The sequence below is a fragment of the Arvicanthis niloticus genome, chromosome 21, assembly GCF_011762505.2.
Source record: "Arvicanthis niloticus isolate mArvNil1 chromosome 21, mArvNil1.pat.X, whole genome shotgun sequence".
Taxonomy (NCBI): domain Eukaryota; kingdom Metazoa; phylum Chordata; class Mammalia; order Rodentia; family Muridae; genus Arvicanthis; species Arvicanthis niloticus.
Window position 1 is genome coordinate 11,244,134 of NC_047678.1, and position 22,940 is coordinate 11,267,073.

The 22,940-nt window shown below is 52.8% G+C and overlaps 2 protein-coding genes across 5 annotated transcripts in view; one reads left to right on the plus strand and one right to left on the minus strand.

Annotated features, from left to right (window-relative positions):
- Adamts7 (ADAM metallopeptidase with thrombospondin type 1 motif 7) overlaps nucleotides 1-15,101 on the plus strand; it is a 37,068-nt gene extending 21,967 nt beyond the window's left edge. The window contains exons 9-25 of one of the 4 annotated variants that reach the window (XM_076918122.1): nucleotides 852-996; nucleotides 1,551-1,643; nucleotides 1,945-2,090; nucleotides 3,236-3,405; nucleotides 3,643-3,776; nucleotides 4,625-4,745; nucleotides 5,808-6,052; nucleotides 6,325-6,460; nucleotides 6,805-6,931; nucleotides 7,259-7,472; nucleotides 7,779-8,754; nucleotides 8,932-9,158; nucleotides 10,191-10,343; nucleotides 10,705-10,878; nucleotides 10,959-11,105; nucleotides 11,933-12,095; nucleotides 14,702-15,101. In XM_076918122.1, the coding sequence (XP_076774237.1) occupies nucleotides 852-996; nucleotides 1,551-1,643; nucleotides 1,945-2,090; nucleotides 3,236-3,405; nucleotides 3,643-3,776; nucleotides 4,625-4,745; nucleotides 5,808-6,052; nucleotides 6,325-6,460; nucleotides 6,805-6,931; nucleotides 7,259-7,472; nucleotides 7,779-8,754; nucleotides 8,932-9,158; nucleotides 10,191-10,343; nucleotides 10,705-10,878; nucleotides 10,959-11,105; nucleotides 11,933-12,095; nucleotides 14,702-14,859 (3,529 nt within the window). In that variant the 3' untranslated portion in view covers nucleotides 14,860-15,101. Of the gene's footprint in view, nucleotides 1-851; nucleotides 997-1,550; nucleotides 1,644-1,944; nucleotides 2,091-3,235; nucleotides 3,406-3,642; nucleotides 3,777-4,624; nucleotides 4,746-5,807; nucleotides 6,053-6,324; nucleotides 6,461-6,804; nucleotides 6,932-7,258; nucleotides 7,473-7,778; nucleotides 9,159-10,190; nucleotides 10,344-10,704; nucleotides 10,879-10,958; nucleotides 11,106-11,932; nucleotides 12,096-14,701 lie in introns of all 4 variants that reach the window. The other 3 variants (XM_034484016.2, XM_034484014.2, XM_034484015.2) reach the window with 3 other exon arrangements.
- Nucleotides 15,102-17,055: 1,954 nt separating this feature from the next.
- Tbc1d2b (TBC1 domain family member 2B) overlaps nucleotides 17,056-22,940 on the minus strand; it is a 72,140-nt gene continuing 66,255 nt past the window's right edge. The window contains exon 13 of the mRNA XM_034484050.2: nucleotides 17,056-20,187. Within this exon, the coding sequence (XP_034339941.1) occupies nucleotides 19,992-20,187 (196 nt within the window). The 3' untranslated portion in view covers nucleotides 17,056-19,991. The remainder of the gene's footprint in view (nucleotides 20,188-22,940) is intronic.

The window sequence follows — 22,940 nt, forward strand, 5'->3', positions numbered from 1 at the left end:
GCCTCGGTGACCTAGGTTCCTATTTTTGTGGCTCAATTCTTTTTAGGCTCTGGGCCCTGGACCCTTTTCCCATTCCTGAAGGACCAAAATGAGCCCCAGGAGGCTGGCAGCATGCTCCTACCCTCCTGTTTCCAGGCAACCTCATAGAACATATATAGTCAGGGCAGAGGTGGTTGGGTGGGACTTGGGAGGCTTTTCCCAAGAGCCCTGTTGTCTCCTTGCTCCTTTCCTGCTGATGGGGCTACATGGCCACCTTTCTCAGCACTACGTCGGAAGGAGTATGTGATGGTCATGGGCTGGACCTGCTCACACTGGCCCATTCTCTTGAATGCTGACTAGAGGGAGGCAGGAAAGGATAGTCAGTAGGAAGCAGAGGGCTGGTCCTTCAGGCCAGGGTGGGAGTTGGCTGAGTAGCTTTTCCCCAGAGGTCTTTTGTTCTGTCAGCTGTGATGTGACAGTTTCTAGAGCCTGGCCCAGTCCAGCCTGGCTCTAGGGTCCCAGCAGGAGTAGAAGCTGCAGGAGCTAAGAGCATAGCCACTTGAGGATTTGGTGAACCAGGTGTTTGAAAGAAGGGTGCCAGGGTCCCTGTGGTAGTGCACATGCTAAAGTCTCCCTGTGGAGGGTGGAGTATTTATGAGCCGGCTGGAGCTCCAGCCAGATGAGGGAGGTCTTCAGGGCTGCTTTGGAAGGCTGGGGTCACATGACCTGCTGGCCAGGTGGAAGACTGGCATTTTCCAATGAGGTCCATAAGCCCCACCTGCTCTGCTCTTCTACCAGGCTTCTCCCATCGGTCACAGGCTGCACTGTTGCCCTAGGGACCTCAAGTTATTCTCCCTTCTTTTTATTTTCAGCCGTGGCTGGGGCCTGTGCTTAGATGACCATCCAGCCAAGGATGTCATTGAGTTCCCCTCGGTGCTGCCCGGTGTCCTGTATGATGTGAACCACCAGTGCCGCCTTCAGTATGGCCCTACTTCAGTCCAATGCAAGGACATGGATGTGAGTGTGGGTATGGGAGGTACAGGTGGGTGGTCCTCACCAGCCTGACAATGCCAGGCTCAGAGAAACTCTGCCTGGCTAGGGGTGTGCTCTCAAGGGGCATGGTAACACCTAATGTGACTTGTGGGTTTGGGTAGGCACAGGCTCAGGTCTGGATTCTATATCAACCCTTAGGGGACTTTGGACAAGTCCCTCAGCTCTCTGGACTTGCCTTAGAAGAGAGACCTTCAGGGTCCCAGAGAGGGTCTTGTAAAGACACGACCTGAATTTCTATCTTGAATGTTTCAGGATCTATAGCCTGGGGCTGGAAGAAGTGGCCAGCTGGAGACAGCTGTTGGTATCAACCCAGGCTGGAGGGTAGCCCCTCTCAAAGGCCCCATGGTATCATGTGACTGAGAGAGAGGGGCCAGAGAATCCTCACATTTGCACACTCATAGGACGGGCTGTTTCTTTGGAAATGTGTTCTGTGGAAACGTGTCACCATGACAGTAGGGACAGAGTGGGTGGTATCACTGGGGAGAGTGTCTGAGGGTAATGCACATGCCTCTTTGCAGGATATCTGCCACACACTATGGTGCTCTGTGGGGACCACCTGTCACTCCAAGCTGGATGCGGCTGTGGATGGCACGCGCTGTGGGAAGAACAAGGTGCGTGGGAAGCCTCAACCCTGGCTGAATATGGGGTCGGGGAGGCCATCTTTCCTCTGCTCATGTCTAGCTCGACTTCCCTGGGGTCAATTTTAGCTCTTAATTATCATTCCCACTCTTGGTCCAGTCACCATGGGTTTTATTTTATTCTTCACCCAGCTTTACCATGGCGTTTTCGTTGTGGGTGACCATAAAGTCTGTCCATCCTCCTCTGTCTTTTGACGCTGTCTTGCCCACTTTGATCTCAATGGGGTGAGGATGATTGACAGGTGTCGGGGTCTGCCCCCATATGTCTCAGTAGTGGTGTCTCAATGGAGAGTGCGTCCCTGAGGGCCTCCAGCCCGAGGCGGTGGACGGTGGCTGGTCCGGTTGGAGTGCCTGGTCTGTCTGCTCGAGGAGCTGTGGCGTGGGTGTACGGAGTGCTGAACGACAGTGCACACAACCTGTGTGAGTGTGGGGCCCAGTCTGGGAGAAAGGATCCGAATGGAGCCAGCTGATAGCAGAGACTACCTCTGTTCCAGCCTCCATCTCTCAGAAGTGTCCCTAGAATGGCCAAGTCCAGTGTCTAGGTCGCCACGGGTTGCTTCCAGGGAGCGTTCTGCAAGCGGTTCCCCAGAGCTGACACGCTAGCCAAGAGGGGAGTGCTCTCCAAGAGCTGGGGGAGATGCACAGAGACCTTGCTGCAAAGGCAGTGGCTGCAGAGGAAGATACAGACGTGAATGCTTAGAACCGGGGCTCCTGATGTTCAGCTTCTAGGTCCTCCATCCTCACACAAGGGCCTTCCTTCTCCACTGCTCCTCTGGGCCTCAGTTTGGTGTTAATGGGTGCCAGCAGAGCCTTCCTAGTCAAGTTGTCATTGAGCAAAGTCAGGCAATATGGGTAAGGCACTGACCCTCCCTTGTGCTGTGGGAAATGCCCAGCACAAGCTGCTCCAGGTATCTGAGATTGGCTGCAGTACTGGTGGGGTGAGCTTTTGCATCTAAATGAGGTTTTGGGAGACTTAATGAAACAAGGGGCTGCCTGGCCCCACTGAACAAACTTCTTTGCTTGGCTGCCTGGGAGGTGGGGATCACAACCAATTCCATCTCAGGGATGGTGCATCACCAGGCCTGTGGTCCCCACCCCTCTGGATGTCCCTGCCTCCGGCTCAGCCAGTATGGGGCTGGCTTGGCTTAGATGGGGTACAGGTTAGATGCCAAGCGAAGGTAGCTTCTGGGTGGGGCCTGGAGGCTTCCTCTGACCTAGCCCAGGCATGCTGCCCCCAGGAACAAGTCTAATAACACAAGCCTAGCCCATCAGCCCACTACATGTTCCAGCCTCTCAGAAGCCCTCTTAGAGGTAGTCCAACTCCATTTTAGAGACAAGGAGACTGAGGTCCAGAACATGGCAGTGCATTTGCTCATGGCCATACAGCAGTTCTGGGCTGAGCCTGAGTGTCTTGCTGCCACTCTTCCTTAGATCCTTGGAGACAGGGAGGGTGTATATGGCAGCCCCTGAGGGCAGAGCAGCAAGACGGGGAGGATGGCAGGGGACTCTGGGTGCAGAAGATGTTGCTTGGTCTTGGGCTCACAGCCACGTGGCTTTCCTTACAGGCCTAAGAACAGAGGCAAGTACTGTGTGGGAGAGCGGAAACGGTTCCGGCTCTGCAACCAGCCAGCCTGCCCGCCGGACCGTCCCTCTTTCCGCCACACCCAGTGTAGCCAGTTTGATGGCATGCTCTACAAGGGCAAGCTGCATAAATGGGTGCCTGTGCTAAACGACGGTGAGTTACGCTACCCACATGGATGCTGGGGCCCAGAGGTGGCAGATGTATGGACCCCAGTGATACAGGACCCTCAGTCCTTAGCGGCTCCCTGCTGTTGTCTGCGACAGCTATTCATTCCCAGTTCCTCAGTCTGTGTGTGTGTGTGTGTGTCATGGAGGATGCGGGGTCTTCCTGGTGGCCTCTGTGATGCCTGCTCTTGGCTTTGCTCCATGAATCTTCCCCTTGTCCCATCAGAGAACCCCTGTGAGCTGCACTGCCGGCCCTCCAACTACTCCAATACAGAGAAGCTGAGGGATGCCGTGGTGGATGGCACCCCCTGTTACCAAGGCCGTGTCAGCCGTGACATCTGCATCAATGGCATCTGTAGGGTATGTGGGATAGGAAGAGGTTCTCCCAGCCCTGCTGGCAGGCACCGGGCCCACCTCCAGGGCTTACCTGGCTTTCTCCAGGCTGCACCCCCTGCTGACTAACTTTTAAGACAAAGCCTTCGTGCACTACTGTCTCTAGCAATGGAGACCCCACAGTTAACACCATCCTGTCGTCATTACCACCTTACCACTTCGTTTCCAGTAACTTCCTACAGCTCCTACCAGTGTGCCTACCTATACAGCTCCACTCATGAAAGCCTAGGTGGATTCAGGAAACTGCCTCCTCTCTCACTGGAAGGGGTTGTCAAAGTGGTGCTGGTGGTATGCTGGGCTCTGAGCCTGGAGACGGCACTGTGATTGGTAATGGTTCAACTGTTTTTTAGTGCTTGCTGTTCTTCCATGCCCAGGGCTCCAGCCACCTTTCTTACCCTGCTTCTTGCCTTTAAAGCCACTGTGCTAAAGACCCAGGTTTAGAGGAGCCTTCAGAAAGAGGTGCTAACCCAGTGCCTTCGATAGTGAATCCCATTTCTAGAAAAATTCCACAGAGTGCCAGAGTCCATGCTTACCTGTAGTCTTATGTGGCACTTCCTGCCTCTTGTCTCCTGGGATGTTCTTAATACTCTTTTAAGGCATGAAAGGATGTTCCCCCCTCCTCCCCCCCTCCGCTTTTCTCTTCTGGGGAAACTGAGGCTCAGGGGAAGAAGAGCTCAGTCATCAGAATGATTATGATGGGACTGGACCCAAGCAAGGGTCCATGACCTCCTCCTAGGGTCTCTCTCCTGAGCCCTGGCATACTCATGGGGGCAGCGGGTTGGCAGCCAGCACAAAGGACCTCCTCTCTGTTACAGAAAATAGGCTGTGACTTCGAGATTGACTCTGGTGCTGAGGAGGACCGCTGTGGTGTGTGCCGGGGGGATGGCTCTACATGCCACACCGTGAGCAGGACCTTCAAGGAGGCCGAAGGCCTGGGTATGGTTGGGGCTGCTGGGCTGTGAATGTATGCCTGTCATCTGTTGCCTGCCCTGTGGTCCTCATCTAGACTAGATATGGCAACAGAGCCCTCCCCGTTTGGCCAGGATCCTTATCCTTATAGCAGTCAGTGAGTCCTTGTTCCATGTGAGACCTGTCCTCCTTGGGGTTCTTCTAAGTGACTGTGAAGGGTGTGTAGTCCTTTCAGAGGACTGTTGTCTTCTGAAGTTTCAGAGACTTCCCCAGTACCCTGTTCTAGCCTTGAGATCTGTGTGCTTTAACTATGGGGTACGCCTAGGTGACAGAATCTTCTCTGGACAAAGGCAGTAGGCTATGCATTTCAGGAAGAGAAGGAAACACCAAGCTAGAAGGTCTTGACCTGGGAAGTCATGGAAGTCAAGGAAGACTTCTCATCGGAGGTGGGGAATGAGCCTAATGATGAATGACTCTGGAGACTGGGTGAGGAGAGTCCCAGCTAGAGGCAAGCTTGTGGTAGAGTCTGCCCCTGTAAGGCAGGTAGGCCGTGGGGCTATGATGCTGTGCTCCACAGCTTGCATTTCTTCCCAGGGCTGACTTGTATCCCCGTAGGAGCCCTGTGCAGATCACCTTACCTCAGTGCTTCATTTCCTCATCTGTAGAGTGGGTCTAACAACAGTGTCTTGTTATGAAGTAGTGCTAGGCACACCCAAGAGCAGTGTCACTTAATAGAAAGAGAGAAGTTAGGCTACTCTAACTCTAGAGAGAGGAAAGGCCCAAGTGACTTTCCAGGATGGGAGAGAGAGATGATGGACCAGGATGAACAGATAAAAATCAGTTCAGTTTCCCAGTTTCCCAGATAGTAGTGGTGGGTCATGAGCCATAGGGGAAGGATCTGTGGGCCCTTTCTGAGGTCTGTGATCCAGAATGGATACAATACTTATTTTTTTGGGGGGGGGGACTCAGAATCCTGAGCTGATTATGGAGTCGTTGGTTTCAGCAGCAGAAGCAAGTGCAGGCAAGAAGGTGGGGGACAACTGACTCATTAACCCCGGGGCCCAAACTCTGTACTACCCCTGCCCACAGGGTATGTGGATATAGGGCTAATCCCAGCTGGAGCCCGAGAGATTCTCATTGAGGAGGTGGCCGAGGCTGCCAACTTCCTGGCCCTGAGGAGTGAGGATCCAGATAAGTACTTTCTCAATGGCGGCTGGACCATCCAGTGGAATGGGGACTACCAGGTGGCAGGCACTACCTTCACCTATGCACGGAAGGGCAACTTGGAGAACCTCACATCCCCAGGCCCCACCAGTGAGCCTGTCTGGATCCAGGTGCCTGCCTCTTAGGACCAGGATGGGAGGGATAAGTGGGGTTGGTTTCCAAGGTAGGATATGAAGGGGGAACTTTAGGGCTTCTGTAGGATCTGATTCTAGGCTAAGCTCAGTTGCTGGGGTCTCTGAGTCTCAGTCTCAGTTTTCTCATCTCTAGAGTAGGTCTCCAGTATAGCTCAGTTCTCAGAGGTAGCTGGAGATGACCCTGGGGCAGGTGCTGGGCAGATGAAGAAGAGCCTCCGTGCTCACAGGCCCCCATTTGCCTGTCTCAGCTGTTGTTCCAGGAGAAGAACCCTGGGGTACACTACCAGTATACCATCCAGAGGGACAGCCATCATGAAGTCCAGCCACGCGAGTTCTCCTGGCATTATGGGCCCTGGAGCAAGTGCACAGTCACCTGTGGCACAGGTGAGATTCAACACTTGCCGAACCCTTTGCTGAACTTGCTCATGTGAGATCACATGTAATGGCCACCGCAGGGCTTTGAAGTGGGTCTTGTTATTTATTTCCATTTTACAGAGCTAAAAGGCCTAAGCCACCACTAAGAAGCAGCAGGGTGGGCCACCTAGCCTACAGTATAGGGTGTTACGGAGGGAAGGCTGGGAGGGCAGTGAGAGGAGGCTATGTAGGCCTGCCTTCACCCTGACAGAGGCAGTGGAACCCTGTTTTGTGAGGTCTCTGCAGAGAGGTTGTGTGTATGTCTCTTGGGCATCCTGGTGCCAGTCCCGGGTTGAACTCCCCATGGCTTCCAGGTGTGCAGAAGCAGAGTTTGTACTGCATGGAGAGGCAGGCTGGAGTTGTAACTGAGGAACACTGTGACCCTCTAAATCGGCCCATTGACCGCCAGAGGAAATGCAGTGAGGAGCCCTGTCCCCCCAGGTGAGCTTATTGTCCCCAACCAGACCTCCGATTCCTAGGTATCCTGCTCCTGCCTCTGCAGAACCCTGGTAGCTCAGGAGAAGAGAGAGTGGCTTCTTTTCCCAAGTCCATGGACCTACCTTGGCCATGGAGTGCACTGGGCAGCCCGTGCCAGCCTAGATGCCCTTGATAACTCTTCTTTGGATCTCTGGATACCTTGTCCAGGTCCTAGGGGGTAAGGGAGGTGGGAGTGAAAAGGGCTCTGCCACTGGGCTTCAGGGGCAGGGCAACAACTCGCTCATGATAGGTGTTAATGTCACACTGTCACCACTGTGTGCCCCTTACCAGGTGGTGGGCAGGAGAGTGGCAGCCGTGTTCCCGATCCTGTGGGCCTGAAGGCCTCTCTCGCCGGGCTGTGTTCTGCATACGTAGTATAGGGCTGGATGAGCAGCGTGCCCTTGATCCATCTGCCTGTGAACATCTTCCCCGCCCCTTGGCTGAAACCCCGTGCAACCGTTACATAACCTGTCCTTCCACCTGGGGTGTGGGGAACTGGTCTCTGGTAAGTGCAGAAGTGAAAGGGGACCTGCCTCTGGTACTACCATTACCTGGAATCCTTACTGTTTGGAACCTGAAGTGGGAGGGAGCCTGGGGGCATTCCTGAGACAACACTGTTCTCAGAGCCTTGGGGGTCGGGGATTCATTGGCATGCTATGACCATAAGCTATCATCTTGAGCTGAGCACGGCCATAGAGGGCTGTCTGAGACGTCTGTCACTATGACACCAGCAGTGGGCAGGCTCTGCCCTCCCCGTGCCCCAGCTTTCCCAGAAGCCCCATCCTGGCCTGAGCTGTGACCTCCTTTGCAGTGCTCTGTGACATGTGGAGCTGGCATTCGGCAACGAAGTGTCCTCTGCATCAACAATACTGATGTCCCTTGTGATGAAGCTGAGAGACCAATAACCGAGACCTTTTGTTTTCTGCAACCCTGCCAGTATCCCATGTACATAGTGGACACAGGTGCCTCTGGGAGCGGCTCCTCCAGCCCCGAGCTCTTCAATGAGGTTGACTTCATCCCGAACCAGCCGGCCCCACGCCCTTCCCCTGCATCCTCGCCCAAGCCGGTCAGCATCAGCAACGCTATTGACGAGGAGGACCTGGAACTGGACCCGCCAGGGCCCGCGTTTGTGGATGACTTCTATTACGACTACAACTTCATTAACTTCCATGAAGACCTGTCCTACGGGTCTTTTGAAGAACCCCATTCAGACCTGGTTGATACTGGGGGTTGGACAGCACCACCTCACATCAGAGCCACTGAACCCCCCTCAGATACTCCAGTGCCTACTGCAGGGGCTCCCGGAGCTGAGGGAGAGGACGTTCAGGGATCTTGGTCCCCCAGCCCTTTACTCAGTGAGGCTAGCCATTCCCCAACAGTATTATTAGAGCAGACCTCTGTGAACCCCTTGGGCAATTTCTTGACTGAGCAAGATACTCCCATAGAGGCCCCTGAACTTGGGTTTCCCAGCTTGCCCTGGCCCCCAGCTTCAGTTGATGATATGATAACACCCGTTGCCCCTGGCAACCCTGATGAGTTGCTAGTGAAAGAAGATAAGCAGAGCCAGCCATCCACTCCATGGTCTGATAGGAACATGCTTTCTAAAGATGGTAACTCCTCGGGTCAGACATCACCTGCCCTGCCCAAAGACCCTATCCCCACACAGCCCTCTTCAGCCTCCATTGGTACTACCCAAGCTTCTCCGAGTCCTGATGTGGTAGACGTGTCGATAGGATGGAATGTGGCCTGGGACCCTGTGCTAGAGGCTGACCTGAAGCCTGTACATGGTGAGCTGCAACCCACTGTGGAGGTGGCTTCTCCTCCACTTCCTCCCATGGCCACTGTGCTGGATATCTGGGGCAGGGACAGCCCTCTTGAACAAGGAACTCCCACCTTTTCAACCCCAGAACTGAGCTCACAGAACCTAAAAACTCCGGTAATGCCTGGGACCTTGCTTTTGACAGTACCAACTGATCCAAGGAACTCTGGACCAATGGGCCAGCCACAGACCCCTAACACTGAGGGGACCCAGAGCCCGCGGTTGCTGCCTAGACCAGCTCAGGAGACTCAAGTTAACAGTAGCAAGGACCCTGAGGTCCAGCCTTTGCAGCCCAGCCTAGTGGAGGATGGCGTCCCTGCAGATCTGCTGCCTGCCAAGAACGCCAGTTGGGAAGTAGGAAACTGGAGCCAGGTGAGTTGTACAGGGCCAGGGATGGTGGGAAAGTTTGAGCAGGACCCTGGGACTCAGTTTTGAGCAGAGCAAGACACAGCCTTATTCATCCTGCTTTCCTTGGAGAGCGGCATAATGGTTCCTGCGTCGAGCCGACTGACAGCTATGGTGGGCCGAGGCTCCACAAAGCAGGAAGAGTATTGTCTCAGCTCTCATATAGTCTTGAGCATCAGTTTCCCAACTTTGAAGTAGAAGTGAAATGAGGGCCCTCATTTGCTTGAATCTTGAGTTCTTTTTTTTTTTTTTTTTTTTTTTTTCTGGTTTTTCTTTTTTTTTTTTTCTTTCTGGTTTTTCGAGACAGGGTTTCTCTGTGTAGCTCTGGCTGTCCTGGAACTCACTCTGTAGACCAGGCTGGCCTCGAGAATCTTGAGTTCTTAAAGGGCTATTCCTAGACCACATGGAAGGATTCAGAAAAGTCAGTAGCAGCTACACATTAAGTGCCTCTGGGAGGAGCATCCTCACACTGGCCTGCGTGCCCCAGAAATGGGACTCATACCTTAGCTAGCTGTATGGGTAAGGAAGGCCTCTCTTTCCATGGCTTCCAGACCCAGTCCTGCCTGGGAGGGTCTGGCAGGTTTAGCTGAGACACAGCAGGACTCCTCTAGATGTTTCAACCATTGTCACCCTCCAAAGTCCCCTCTTTGGTTTAGGGGTCCCATAATAGTCTGAGTTGTATGGGGAAAAGATGGCCAGTTCTCCCTCTCTAGATTGTCACTGTAAGAAGTCCAATAATCTACAGGGAGAGAGGCAGGTTGATATTCCTACCCATTTAACTGCATGGATTAAGGCCTAGACTAGAGAAACCACAGGATGTCTGGGTAGGTAGGAGGGCCTCGCGGGCCCTCGGGAGCAGGGATAGTTAACTGTTTGAATTTTCTTTCACAGTCTTCTTGGGAGGTGGGTGGAGGAGTCTGTCTTTCAGATAAAGATGCGGTAGGTTTGAGGTTCTGGAAGGTGAGGGGCTGCTGGGCTTACAGTACCTGTGGCCCACAGTGTTCCACCACCTGTGGCCTGGGCGCCATCTGGAGGATAGTGCGCTGCAGCTCCGGCAATGATGAGGACTGCACCCTTTCCAGCCGTCCCCAGCCTGCCCGCCATTGCCATCTGAGGCCCTGTGCTGCCTGGCGCGCGGGCAACTGGAGTAAGGTAAAGAGGGAGTCTTGGGTCCCATGGCTGTGGTTTGAAGACCAGGAGCGGGGCTGGGTGAATGTCAGGCTACCGTCTGCACTCTGATCCCGTCCTGTCCTCATCCCTCTTGGAGTTCTTCATTCAGTATGGCCTGGCCCTGCTTGTGTTGCTGTCCTTCCTCTGTGTTAGCACCACCTACCACTAAACTCTCTCAGCTCACCCTAATTCCATCCCCTGGGGTGGCCACCTGGTGTCCAAGTCTTCTGGGACTCTTTGGTCTGGGCTGGAAGGTTTAACCCTGCTGCACAATAAGCCTCAGTGGGTCCTGTTGCATACACGTGCACAGAATGTGTCTCTATGTCTATTCTTTGTTCTCCAGTGTTCTCGCAACTGTGGTGGAGGGTCCTCTACAAGGGATGTACAGTGTGTGGACACACGTGACCTCCGGCCACTGCGACCCTTTCACTGCCAGCCCGGGCCTACCAAGCCACCCACCCGTCAGCTTTGTGGGACCCAGCCCTGCCTCCCCTGGTACACCTCCTCCTGGAGAGAGGTGAGGTCTGGGCCTGGGGAAGTGGGGACTGAGGATACCCTCAGACCCTGGCTCTACCTGATGCCTCTTTGTTCTTCCAGTGTTCTGAGGCTTGTGGTGGTGGTGAACAACAGCGTCTGGTGACATGTCCAGAGCCAGGGCTCTGTGAGGAGTCGCTGAGACCCAACAACAGCAGGCCCTGCAACACCCACCCCTGCACACAGTGGGTGGTAGGGCCCTGGGGTCAGGTGAGCAGGGTTGCTGGTGAGGAGGAATTGGGAGCAATCCTTGACAGGTAGGCCCTGGTCCTTGGGCTTTGAATGATGAGTTGTTCAGTGTGTGCTGGTCTCTGTGGCGACTAAATAATCAGTAGTGTCCCGATCAAGTCCTGGTACTTTGACACCTAAAGGGGTCAGATAAAGGGAACAGCAAGTTCTGAGCCCTGAGGCAGGGATGATGGAGTGTTCAGGGAATGGAGCAGAGACCACTCTGGTCAGGGGTGGGGCGGGGTAGAGAGAGAGGCCCCACAGGGCAAGGCAGCTCGCTGCGTAGCCTGTTGGGTGCTGACTGGTTCGAGAACCTCAGCGAATCCTTGTCCCATTGGCTGCTGAGTGACTCTGGGCAGGTGCTTTGCCTTGCTTGGCTATTTTTTTTCCCTTCATCTTTAAATTGGGGGCAGCATGGAGAAGAAGTGGAAAAAAAAATCTGAAGTGCAGAGCCTGTATCATGCCAGCATAGATTAAACCTGAGAAAAGGCTGGCTCAGGGTGAGGACCACGCCAGAGACACTCTGTCTTTCTCTGCTTGTAGCACACCTTCTGTGTTTCCAGGGCACCATGGTACCTCCCTCGTCCCAGGGTCTGCCTTCTCCGTGCAGGCCTCTTGGGTGTGTTTCGCATTTCTTCTTACTCATATCTTGCCCTCATTGTAAGAACAGATGCCCCCAGTGACAGTGGGGGTCAGCACTAGGCTCTAGTCAGGGACGGCTTCCTGGAGAGGGTGGTACTGTCCAGTGATGGCCAGTCCCTACCTGTGATGGCTGGTCCTGGAGACATTCTCTCCTCTCTTCTGTGCAGTGCTCAGTCCCCTGTGGTGGTGGTGTTCAGCGGCGTCTGGTCAAATGTGTGAACACTCAGACAGGCTTGGCAGAGGAAGACAGTGACCTGTGTAGCCATGAGGCATGGCCTGAGAGCTCACGGCCATGTGCCACTGAGGACTGTGAACTGGTTGAACCCCCACGTGAGTGTCTCCTTACTCTTGGGGATGATGGAGTATGGGGAGAAGGTTGGCTGGGAACTAGAGAATCATCTAGATGTTGGTGCCAGGACAGCTGCTGTTCTATTTACAGTTGGCTCAAACCACATGGTCACCGTAACTGGGAGGCCACAGGGTGCCAAGGTCCAAAACTGGGAATCAGCCAAGGGGAATCCCAGCTACCCAGGCATCCTGCGGACAGCTTTGTTAGCCCCAGGGAGTGGAAGGAGCCTCCTGATCTCAGTTGTGGCAAGCTTTTGTCCCATGGGGTCTTAGTCCCCATAGTGAAGGGAAGATGTCCTTGGGCGGTGGGCATTTCCTATGCCTAGGATAACTACCTGGAGGGGCTACAGGAAGGACTCCTTCCCAGGGTGCTGCTGCTGCTGATTATGGGCTTCCTGGCCAGCTTGGCTATTATAGAGGAAAGGTCTGAGCCAGAGGTGGCTGTGGAAATTACCTCCTTCCTGAAGCTCCAGCTGTCCCCAGCAGTGCTGGACACAGGAAACTGTGGCCCTTGAGTCACATCTGGGTACCTGTTCACCCGCTATGTAGTCTTGGGCTCTATGTGCTGATCTGAATTGTCATTTCCTCATGCATAAAGGGCCTTTCAATCTCTATGCTTGTAATAGGGGGGTTGTGAGGGTGAAGGACTCAGTATTGCCAAGGCCCCTCCTTAGTGAAGGCTGGGCCACTTTACCCCCTCCCTCCTGTTTTTGGCAGCCATTACTGTCCTCCACTGCAAAGGCATGGGGAGTCTGAGGCCACCTCTGACACCCAAGGGAACCCAAGTGCTTGCTTGGCATTTACCTACTGGTTTGATGCTCCTGTCCCCAGGACAGTCTATGGGTGTCAGCCCCGAGCTGCTTCTCCCTGCTCTGCACAGCCTTCACTACCAGGAGCTGGTTCCCAGTGGTACTGGCTCAGGACCAGGGTAGCTACTGCTCTGCCATTCTGACCTGAATCCCATTGCCTCAAGGTGCTGGGGGAGATGTCAGCCTGGTTTGTTAAGCCATCCCTGCCTGTTTCTCTCATCATCTCCTTCCATCTATCCCACAGACTTCTAAGACACTCAGCACAAGCTAAGCTGGGTGCTGTACCACAGTGCTTGCCTTTGGGGCTCATAGTGCCTATGGCTCTTCTGTTTCTCACACTAAGCTGAGGGTTGGTAGGGAATGTGGTAGCTATGGTCTCAGGTAATGCACACAAGGGAGAGGGCAGGAACTAAGGCTCTACCAGAAATAGCCTGGCTCAGGAGGCTGTGGGCTTGTAAGATCCCCAAGAGGAACGGGGAGGGTGGGCTTAGCAGGAACTCCTGGAAGTGACTAGGCTTCTACCCAATGTCCACCCATGTGAAGAGCCTTCCCAGCGCCGTGTCCCCTGCCCCCACCCAAGTGAAGGAGCCATTCAGGGAAGACTCTTGGATTGCAAGCTCCTGGAGCTTCCAGGATGTTTTGATGGTTTGTGGGATTGTTCAACAGGACCTTTGGAAATCCTGGAAACTCCAGGGTGTGTGATCACTGTGGCAAGGCAACTCACGTGCCTAGTCATGTGTCCTTCCCGTGGAGGTGGGGGCTGTTATCAAGAGGAAACCTTCACTCAGTGCTTAGGCCTGCCAGGAGGTCACCCAGGGGACTAGTGCGACAGTTTGGAGTTGCTGCCTAAAAGATAGGGTGGAGGGGCTCATTTGCTGCCTTGTGCTCCTGCTGCACCTGGGGATGTCCCAGACCAGGGCCCACAGCTGCCCTCCCGTTCTTCCGCCCCAGGGAATCTGCAGAAGTAAGCAGGAGGGGGGGGTCTGGGCAGCTGTGGCTTCAGCGGCAGCAACAGTGAAGCAGTAGCACTGGGAGGAAGGCCAACGGTCTGGAAGCAAGCCACTTTCCAAAATAGCTTCCACGAGAGAGCCAGCCAGGCCTCAGATCCTGACAACTAGGGCTTAAGTATCTCCCTCCCTTGTACCATCTCCAGGGCCCTGACCCAGTCTTTGGTTCCTACTAATGATCTTTGTGGCCTTGGCCCCAAATAGGCTGTCCCGCCACACAAAGGTTCAAGGTGAACATGGTCCACATGAGAGTAAGAGGGTGTGTGTTGGTGTGTGTGTGTGTGTGTGGGGGGGGGCGCAGTGATGACAGCAAAGGCATGTGGGACCAATGGAGGTGGCAGAGTGTACAGTGGATGCACATTGACACAGTGCCTGAGATGAAGAGCTGGTCCTGGGCCTGTCCAGTTCCAGGGGTGAGCAGGGATAAAGATGGGGCCGAGAGGTTTACATCGCTAACCAGTAGGCTCTTGGGTATCTCCTGAGGTGGTAAAGGATGAGGTCTTTGAACTTTTCTTCCAGAAAGCTAAGTCCCAATAGTGTTAGTAGTCCAAGGGCAGGTGAGGCAGGGACAAGAGCTAGAGACCTGGGGTTAGAGCTAGATTCTGGGGCTGTCCTTTAGAAACTGGGTTTCTTGTTGGCTGCTAGTCTTCCTAAGGCAATAGAGCAAGGGGCTTTTCAGTTGAATCACTGAGTGAGAAAGCCTGGTTCTGAAGGCCACGCCCACCAATTCTAACCACGCCCCTGCATCTCCTCTCCTCTCTTCCCCTTCCAGGTTGTGAGCGGGATCGCCTGTCCTTCAATTTCTGTGAGACGCTGCGCCTGCTGGGCCGCTGCCAGCTGCCCACCATCCGTGCTCAGTGCTGCCGCTCCTGTCCCCCGCTCAGCCGTGGTGTCCCTTCCCGAGGCCCTCAGCGGGTGGCCAGACGATAAACCGAGGCCTGGCATACACCAACGCACATCTGAATGCACAGACTGACTGACCCATGACACACAGACCTCAGTGCCCCACCACAGGCTGCGGTGGAGCCCCGCTCCTCGTGTCCTAATGGTGCTAACCCCACCCCTGCACGACGGCAGGCTGGGGACCCCCCTGTCCTTTCAGAAAAGGTATTTTTTTATTCTAACGGTTTGCACATTTGTTATTGTTTTACATAAATTGAGTTATCTACCCTTTCAAAGCGGTTTGGTCTTGCCTTGGATTTGGAGACTCCCAACACGAGCCCTACCTACTTCTCTCATCAAATGGCTGCTACTCTGTTCCTTGCTGGAGCCCGAGCCCTACCTACTTCTCTCATCAAATGGCTGCTACTCTGTTCCTTGCTGGAGCCAGGGCAGAGAGCAACTTCTCTCCGTTCCTTTGGGGGCAAATCAGCATAGCTATCAGAGGGCAAGCAAAGACGCCTAATGTAGACACATAAGGTCCTGAAGGGAGTGGAGGTGGCTTCTAGGGAAGGTGTATCTCCAGAGGGTTACATGGTGTGAGCAGGAAGGTCTTCTTTGCAGGGGGTACAGGTTGGCAGAGGTCCAGGGAGTCCTCTTCACTGTCCCCGATCATTCTTCACCTCTGCCTATGTTCCATGAAGGTCCTCAGAGACCTGGGTTCCACAGAAATGGAGCACGTGTACTCATGCAACAGGTTGTCTTGTCTCCCACGGGGACTGCCTGTGGCATGACACATGGTACAGCTCTGATGGGTTACTTCAGAGCAGCTGGGCATGCAGGTACTTTGAAGAAGACCCTGGCTAATGACAGGGATAACTAAGTCTTCCTCTCAGGTGTGGCCCCGTCTGCCCCTTCCTTTAGGCTGTGAGCTGTGAGAGTCTTCTGGAAGGCATTATGGCCTCTTCTGTTTGAGGCCCTGAAGTCCTGGGAGGGCACCTGTCCCATTTTATTTGCCAGGGTGAGGTGCACGTGGAAGCACGAAGGCACCTGGCCACTGGAAGTCACTCCCTGAGACTATGAAAGGGCATCAGAGGGTGGACCCAGTCAGTGCTGCACCTGTCCTGTGACTTACCCTACTTAGGAGTGGGGAGGGTAGAGCAGGGGTTGGTGCTCTCGAGAGTAAAAGTGTTTTCCTAGCTCTGGGTTCCATACGCCCCTGCCATCTCACCCTGAAGTTGAACAGGTGACAAGGTCACAGTGGAGGGAAGGGACTGGTCCAGGAGTACAAGCCTAGGAGGTACAAGCCCAGTCTAGCTCCCGAGTCCCTAGTTCCTATTCTGGACTCCAGAATGGAGGCTATACATGGCTTGGTCAAAATCAGCCAATCTACCAGGTCACTCAGGAAAGCAAGTCACTGGTGGCTTGTGTGCACCCAAGCACACAAGGCTGGAGAAGCTTCTTATTGGGTTTGCTTCTTCTTTGTGTCTGCAGCAGCCCCGTGGGTCCAAAGAGGCCCTAGGGATCCACTCTGAGTAATGGCTTCCTATAACTTTGCCTAATCCACTCCCCATGGCAACTCCTCACAAAGATGGGAGCAGAGTCATTTCCTGGCTCCATACCCAGACACGGCAGGGACCGGCACTGTGGCAGGGTTAGGGTCCCTGACCCAGCTCTGGCCTCTGCCACTACTATAGTGCTGTGTGTCCTTAGGAGCTCCCCCAAGCCTTGCTGATTAAATCTATGTCTTCCAAAGAACAGCAGCAGTGTCACAGATCCAGGCCTACACTGAGAGTCCTGGTCAGACTCTCCTCCCCCTTGTTGGAAAGACATTTGGTCCTAATCATTCTTGGTTTTTTCCAGAGATGGCTGGGGGAGTCCCTAGTGGCAGCTGGGCCTGAGCTGTCCACACAGACAGGAGGCAAACAAGCCATGACTCAGGCTGGGCACACATGGCGAAAGGGTACCTATCTCTCAAAGGGTGGGGTGGGTAAACTATTCCCGATACAGGCAAGCCATTTCACTTGTGGCTTCAGCCTCTGCCCATAGTTCAGCCATGGTACCCAGGGCAACTAACTTCTCAGCCTACCAGTGCTGAGAAGGGCATGCTGTCTCTCCTATCCCAATGGGACTAAGGAAAGAGACATAAGAATCAACAGGGTGGCAAACTGGAGAAGCCCCTCCCTCATGCACACCCCATACCACAAGACCATGCAGAGGCTTCTGTCACAAATGACTACAACTATCTTTCGAGGCAGAATGTAATACAAATTAGTTTATTTCTTCCTTTACAAGTCTAACATTTAACTCAAGGATGAGCACATCCTTGATATATCCTGGGATATAAAAGGACAGTCACTTGGCAGAGTGCCCTCAAGTCCTCCAGTTGCACACTGGAGAGGAGCCTCATACACTGGGCTTGCATCTAGCCTCTGTCTTCAAGGACTTTCCTGACCAGCCACCCACCCAGAAGTGGTTGCATCAGGACATCACTGTACTAAGTAAGAGGGGCTTGTATGGTAACATAGCTAACAAGACCTGACTGGGTATTGCCCGGAGTACCTCCTGTATCAACAGACCACAGCTAACAAACACCAGAGAAGTAAATGCCGACCTGTTATTGCTGTCATCATGGCTAGAAGTAGCCCGAGGCTACCTGGGTGAACAGAGGAGAGTGACAGTCAAGGCTAAGAGGGAAAAGGTGGCACAAGAGGGAAATGCAATTTGGAAGGCTTGGGCTGATATAAATACATACAGGGGAGTTGTGCACACAAAATAAAACTTGTTATATAAAAGTTGTACAGAATCTAGAAAAACCTTAATATAAAATAGTCTATAAAAATATAAAATGTAGTGAAAATATAAAAGTATCAACAGTTAGAATATTGGTAAGTCCCACCAGATGGGGTACTGAGGGCAGGGTGCTCCCCTACTGTGGCACATGCATTTGGACCCACACACTGGAGGCTGTGCTTTGGGTATCTCAGCCCGCAAGGCTCACCAGGCAGGAGCCATGGGTTGCATGCTGGGTAAAGGTTCAGATGAACAGCAGCATGAGGCAGTCCTTGACGTTAGGAGTACCTGCCATGGTGGTTGGTAGAAGTCTGGAACCTCAGGAGCATTGGAGGGTAAAGACAGGTCTCAGAGAATGGAGCTGTGCCTCTGGGATGAGCCTCTGTCATTTTGTCTCCAAACTGGAAAGAGGGCAACCATTCCCTCTCAGCTCTGAAGACACTGAGTCATTTGTTCCACAGAGAAGCCTCTAAGTGTTCATTCTCTTTGGGACCTCTTTTACCTGGGCACTGATGCTAACTGCTTGAGAAACTAATGCTGTCTCTCAGGGAATGGCAGAACAGGCACCCATGCATACTGGAGATTTTTCTTTTCATCGCTAGGATGGAACCCAGGGGCCCCCACACCAGGCATGTGTTCTAAGCCATGTCCCCATCATCACCAGGTACTTTAAAGATGCCTCTACCGGTGCACAGGACAAAAGCAGCCCACCACTAAGATTTACACCAAATACATATATGGACTTGCATCTTCTGGTAGGAAATTGACACGGCAACTGAAATCAGAGCAGCTGGAGCTGAATCATGGGGCTCCAACCCTACCCTACTGCACCTCCTAACAGCTGTCCCCAAGGCTGACAGCTGACATTTCACAGGGGGTGGGACATCTTCCAGCATTTGGTCTCGGAGGCTCTGGGAACAGCAGTGAGACCACTGTCCAGCTCCAGACAGCTTCCTGAAGAAGCTAGGCCTCAAAACACCATCCCAAGACATAATGATGACATTTTTGATATCTGAAAACAAAGATTATTGGCTAAATATAGAGACCAGCTCCTTTTACATGGTAATAAATGAAGCAACTTTTAGAGAAGTTAAGCATAGTCTAGATACTAAAAAATGGATTCAGCCATTCAAGTGCTAGAAAGCAGACAGCAAAAACAGGAAAACGGGTCATGGAAAAAAAATGCTTCTCAAAACTGTCTTGCTCCATTCCTTAGTCTGAGTGTGTTTACACTAAGGATTGTTTCCATTTTTTTTTTCCAGGTAGTGTAAAATAGTCCACTTAAGGCTGTTTCCCTTGTGTTCCAATAATACTGTGTAAGATGTTTTCTCATGACAGACACCCATCAGAGATGCTCTGGAGTTGAGCAAAAATAACTTTTCTTGTTCAGAACCTGTCTGGGCTTCAAGAAGGAAGTCCCGGGAGTCCGCTGTGCCAGAGGCCACAGTGGCCCCAGATCCCTGATGGGTATAAGGATGATCCAGGCAGTGCAGAGACTAGAACTCATCACTCTCATTCTCAAGCAAAGGTGCTTCCAGATGCAGGAAGCTGGCAGTCAGCCCCACTCCTCCCCCTTCTGTTGGGCAGGAGAGATTCTAGAGCCCTGGCCACTGCCATCCAGGAGCCCACAGCCACAGACTGAGTTTCCCATGTTCCTTTATGCAGGGGTGGGTCTACTGCAAGGTTCCTTTGGAACCCCAATCCAGCCACGCTTGGAGAATGGCATCTACAAGTCAGCTCCCAGCTAGAAGGGCTTTCCACAGCAGCTCTTGGAGATGTGTTAGCCCCACTGCAACCTGGGACAGACAGCTGGCAATGAGAAGCATGGGGCCTGCTGCAGAGCAGGGTGAGTCTGAAAAGGCTCGTCCAGAAGGGACTGCGGCTGGCTGTGCCACCAGGAGAGGGCTCCCACGCTCTCTAAGGAGGCCAGTTTTATGCTTGCTTTTTTAAGAGGTCCTTCTTCTGATGGTGATGGTGACCTTTTGTCCCTGGAAGCAGCTACATTGCAGCCCCCTGCACATTCCTCCACAGTGCTGCTCTTGGATAACAGGAAAGAGCACAGGGAGATGTGGAACGTAGTTTTTGCAGGGTGAAACACAAACAATGGGCAGATGCCGTCAGCAGGCTCTTAACCAGTTACCTGGTGAGTCAGCAATCAGGTAGCAAGCATATGATGCAATGACTGAAGGCCATGACATGGAAATGGCTGTAAAGCCACCGGGCCCCTGCTCCCAAGTGGGAGATGAGAAAGTGCAACTTAGCTTTAGGACACCTGCCCAGCAGATGCCCAGAGGCTGCAGATGTCACGATCTGATGAGTAGAGAAGTGCCTTTGCTACTTTTGGTTATGAAGGAAGGCGAGAAGAGCAGCACCCTAGAGTGGGGATTCATTCAAGTGTCTTCCTCCTCATCACTAACTAGCTCGCCTTTGTCAGGGCTAGTGTCCCGCTCACGCAGGAAGTCCTCTCGAATGGCCTCCAGCTCTGTTAGCTCCAGCCGGACCTTCTCCAAGTGGTAGGCTCTCCGGTTCCGGATCTGGCGCAGGGGGAAGGGGTTCAGATCCCCAAAGGAGATGCTGATCAGCTTCCTGGTGGGACAAAGGGCAGAGAGAAGTCAGCAGAGCAAGGGCTCAGAGCACTGCCTAGAGACCAGAGAAGGGAGTAAGGGACATGTGCCGTGTGATGGGGGAATGCCATCTTGGAAGTGCAGGCCTATCTTATGCAGAGAGGCAGAAGGTACAGCGAGCTCAGAATCCATTTTGACCTGATTCTTCATCTGCACACTGGAAGCAACAGAGGTGTACCCCATATAGTTCCTACATATAGTAGGCGCTAACATTGTAGGTTCCTACATATAGTAGGCCTGGTGTTCACTTAGTCATAGCAAGTGTCAGTGACTATGAGTCTTTAGGAAAACTGTCCCGACACGGCTGGACTAGGCATGGTAATGACATCAGATCCCATCTGCAGTGTGACCTGGGCCAAGACACACTTTACAGAGAGGTACATGCACCTCTCAGTGCACCAATAGACAACAATGTCATAAGTTTGCAATACTTCAGGTACCGGACAGTCTGTAATAAAAATAGAGCTAAGGACTGTCTGGATGTTCTCAGGCACTCATGGGTCAGTCGGACTGGTTCCTGGGTGTCACGGAAGACAGAGCTTCTCCTACGCCAAGGGGTAGGCCACTTCCCAACCGATTCTGCCAGGCCCATGGTCTTGCTTCCTGACAGCAGGGGCTCATTCCCTTGTCAGCCACGTGTGGCCCAAGGCCTCAACCCTGTTTAGCATAGGTGTATAAAGGATAAACAAGTCCTCAGGATTTCTCATTTTTATATTTCAAACAGCTTCTCTTGTAAGGAAGTGAAAAGATAAGACTGGCCTGCTCTCTTTATAAGCCAAGTTCCCTATGTGTTCTAAGACAGGCAAGTACTGGAGGTTAAGGCAGGCCTGATAATGCCCGGCTGTTGTCTCAGGCCCAGCTTTGTGAGCAAGCTAGGGTATGTCACTGGGACCAGGAGCCTACCACTGTCCTTTCTCTTACATGATCCAGAGGCTCTGTAAGCCAGAAACCCTATCCCTTGCTTCAGAATGTGAAAGAGGGGATACAAAATCATTAATTTACTTCTCTAGTTGGAAAAAGCCGACTGCAACATGGCCCAGGCTGCATTATAAGGTAACTCAGACACTGCCCTTGCTTGATCAGCCTCTCATGGACCCCAAGAAGTCCCACCACAGCCACCAACCAGTTCAATCTTACATCATCCAGTGTCTCCTGAATGTACCTGGCTATGGAACCCCTGACCACTTTGTAAGACCTATCTACTCTATGGAGCTGCCTCTCCTCAGACAGCTAGTACAGGCAGCCCCTTACAATACTGAACTCCAGTGTGGAGGTGGGACGAGGCACCGGCAGCCTCAGCAACTTCCCAGGCGGTGGGAGGGTGCAGGGCAGGGGGAATGGGAACTGGATCTCGTGCACATATTGGAAATTCTTGGTCTGTGACCTTGACTTTCTAAAGCAAGGGGAAATACATCCTGAGCCATTCACCAGGTGGCGCTGTAGGACCAGGCAAGATGGAAACTGCCTTGTTCTGTCCAATGGTGACAGGAAGTAGAGGAGGAGGATTTATCTCCAGGCAGCCCTGCTATCCCCCTTAAGACTGTCTGGAACCAAAATGCTCTCAACAGTATCAACTGTCATGTGGGAAGGGAATGCATTCAGTTATTCTTAATAATCTTTACCACTGTGCTATGAACACAATCCTCACCCTGAACCTTTCATCTGTCTTGCACAGCTAACATCCTCAGATACCCTTTCTTACTGCACGCAAATCCGGTTAGTCTTAGTGTTAGCACTAAGCTTAAAACCATCTTGAAAACATACACCCCAAGAGAAAGACCCTGAAAACAGCGACGGCCTCCCGGAGACCTGGTATAGTTTCCGCCAGCCACTTCCGATGCCAGTGTCTACCCTAGCTGCCAGAACCACCAATTGTGGCCTAGGGAAAATGGCAGCCCAGACAAGAAATAACCATGTGGTTTGAGGTGTGTGTATGTATACATGTGGGGAAATGACTCATGACTCCTCCAGATGTTCAAGCTAGAAAACTAGGGTCTTCTAAGTTCAAAATTCCCAGTCTCTTCCATCTGTTCCCCTTGACTCCAACTCTCAGGTCAGCTCTCTACGGGACACCATTTTCCCTCCTGGAGACGACTTCTTCTTCCTCATCTTCTTCCTCTTCCTCCTCCTCCTCTTCTTCTTTGCATTTCTTTTTTTTTAATTGAATATTTTATTTACATTTCAGATATGCGCCTGGAGACTCCTAACAGTTACCGTCTACTCCCCCAGGGCTGGTCCTGTCCCAATTCTCTTATCCTTCAGTGACTTTCCACTATGTTTAAAATAAAGCCAAACTTCCTGAGCACAGTCTAAGGAGCCAGCCTAGGATGTAGCCATGAGCCCCAGAACCCTGGCACAAGCTTGGTGGCCTCTCCCACTGTCCCCAAACACATTCCCAACAACAGCTCTGTGCCCCGAGGCATCCCTGTCTATCCCAGCTTAGGTTTCTTCATCACTACATGGATCAGGAGAGGCTTGTTCCCCTCCTGATCCTCAAGTTCAGGGCTGTCTTTTATCTACCATCCCACTCCTATAACAGGTTCTACCCTGTCAGAGACAGAGAAAGCTTTAGGTATGGAACCAATGCTTTCAGTCACTGGGATTTATTCATTGAATAAAGGACAAAACCATATTGTTTGACAATCCTGTTGTCAAATCACTAGAAGGCCAAGGCCCTTCCGTTTTCTTTCTCTAGGAAGCAGTATCACAGCACCC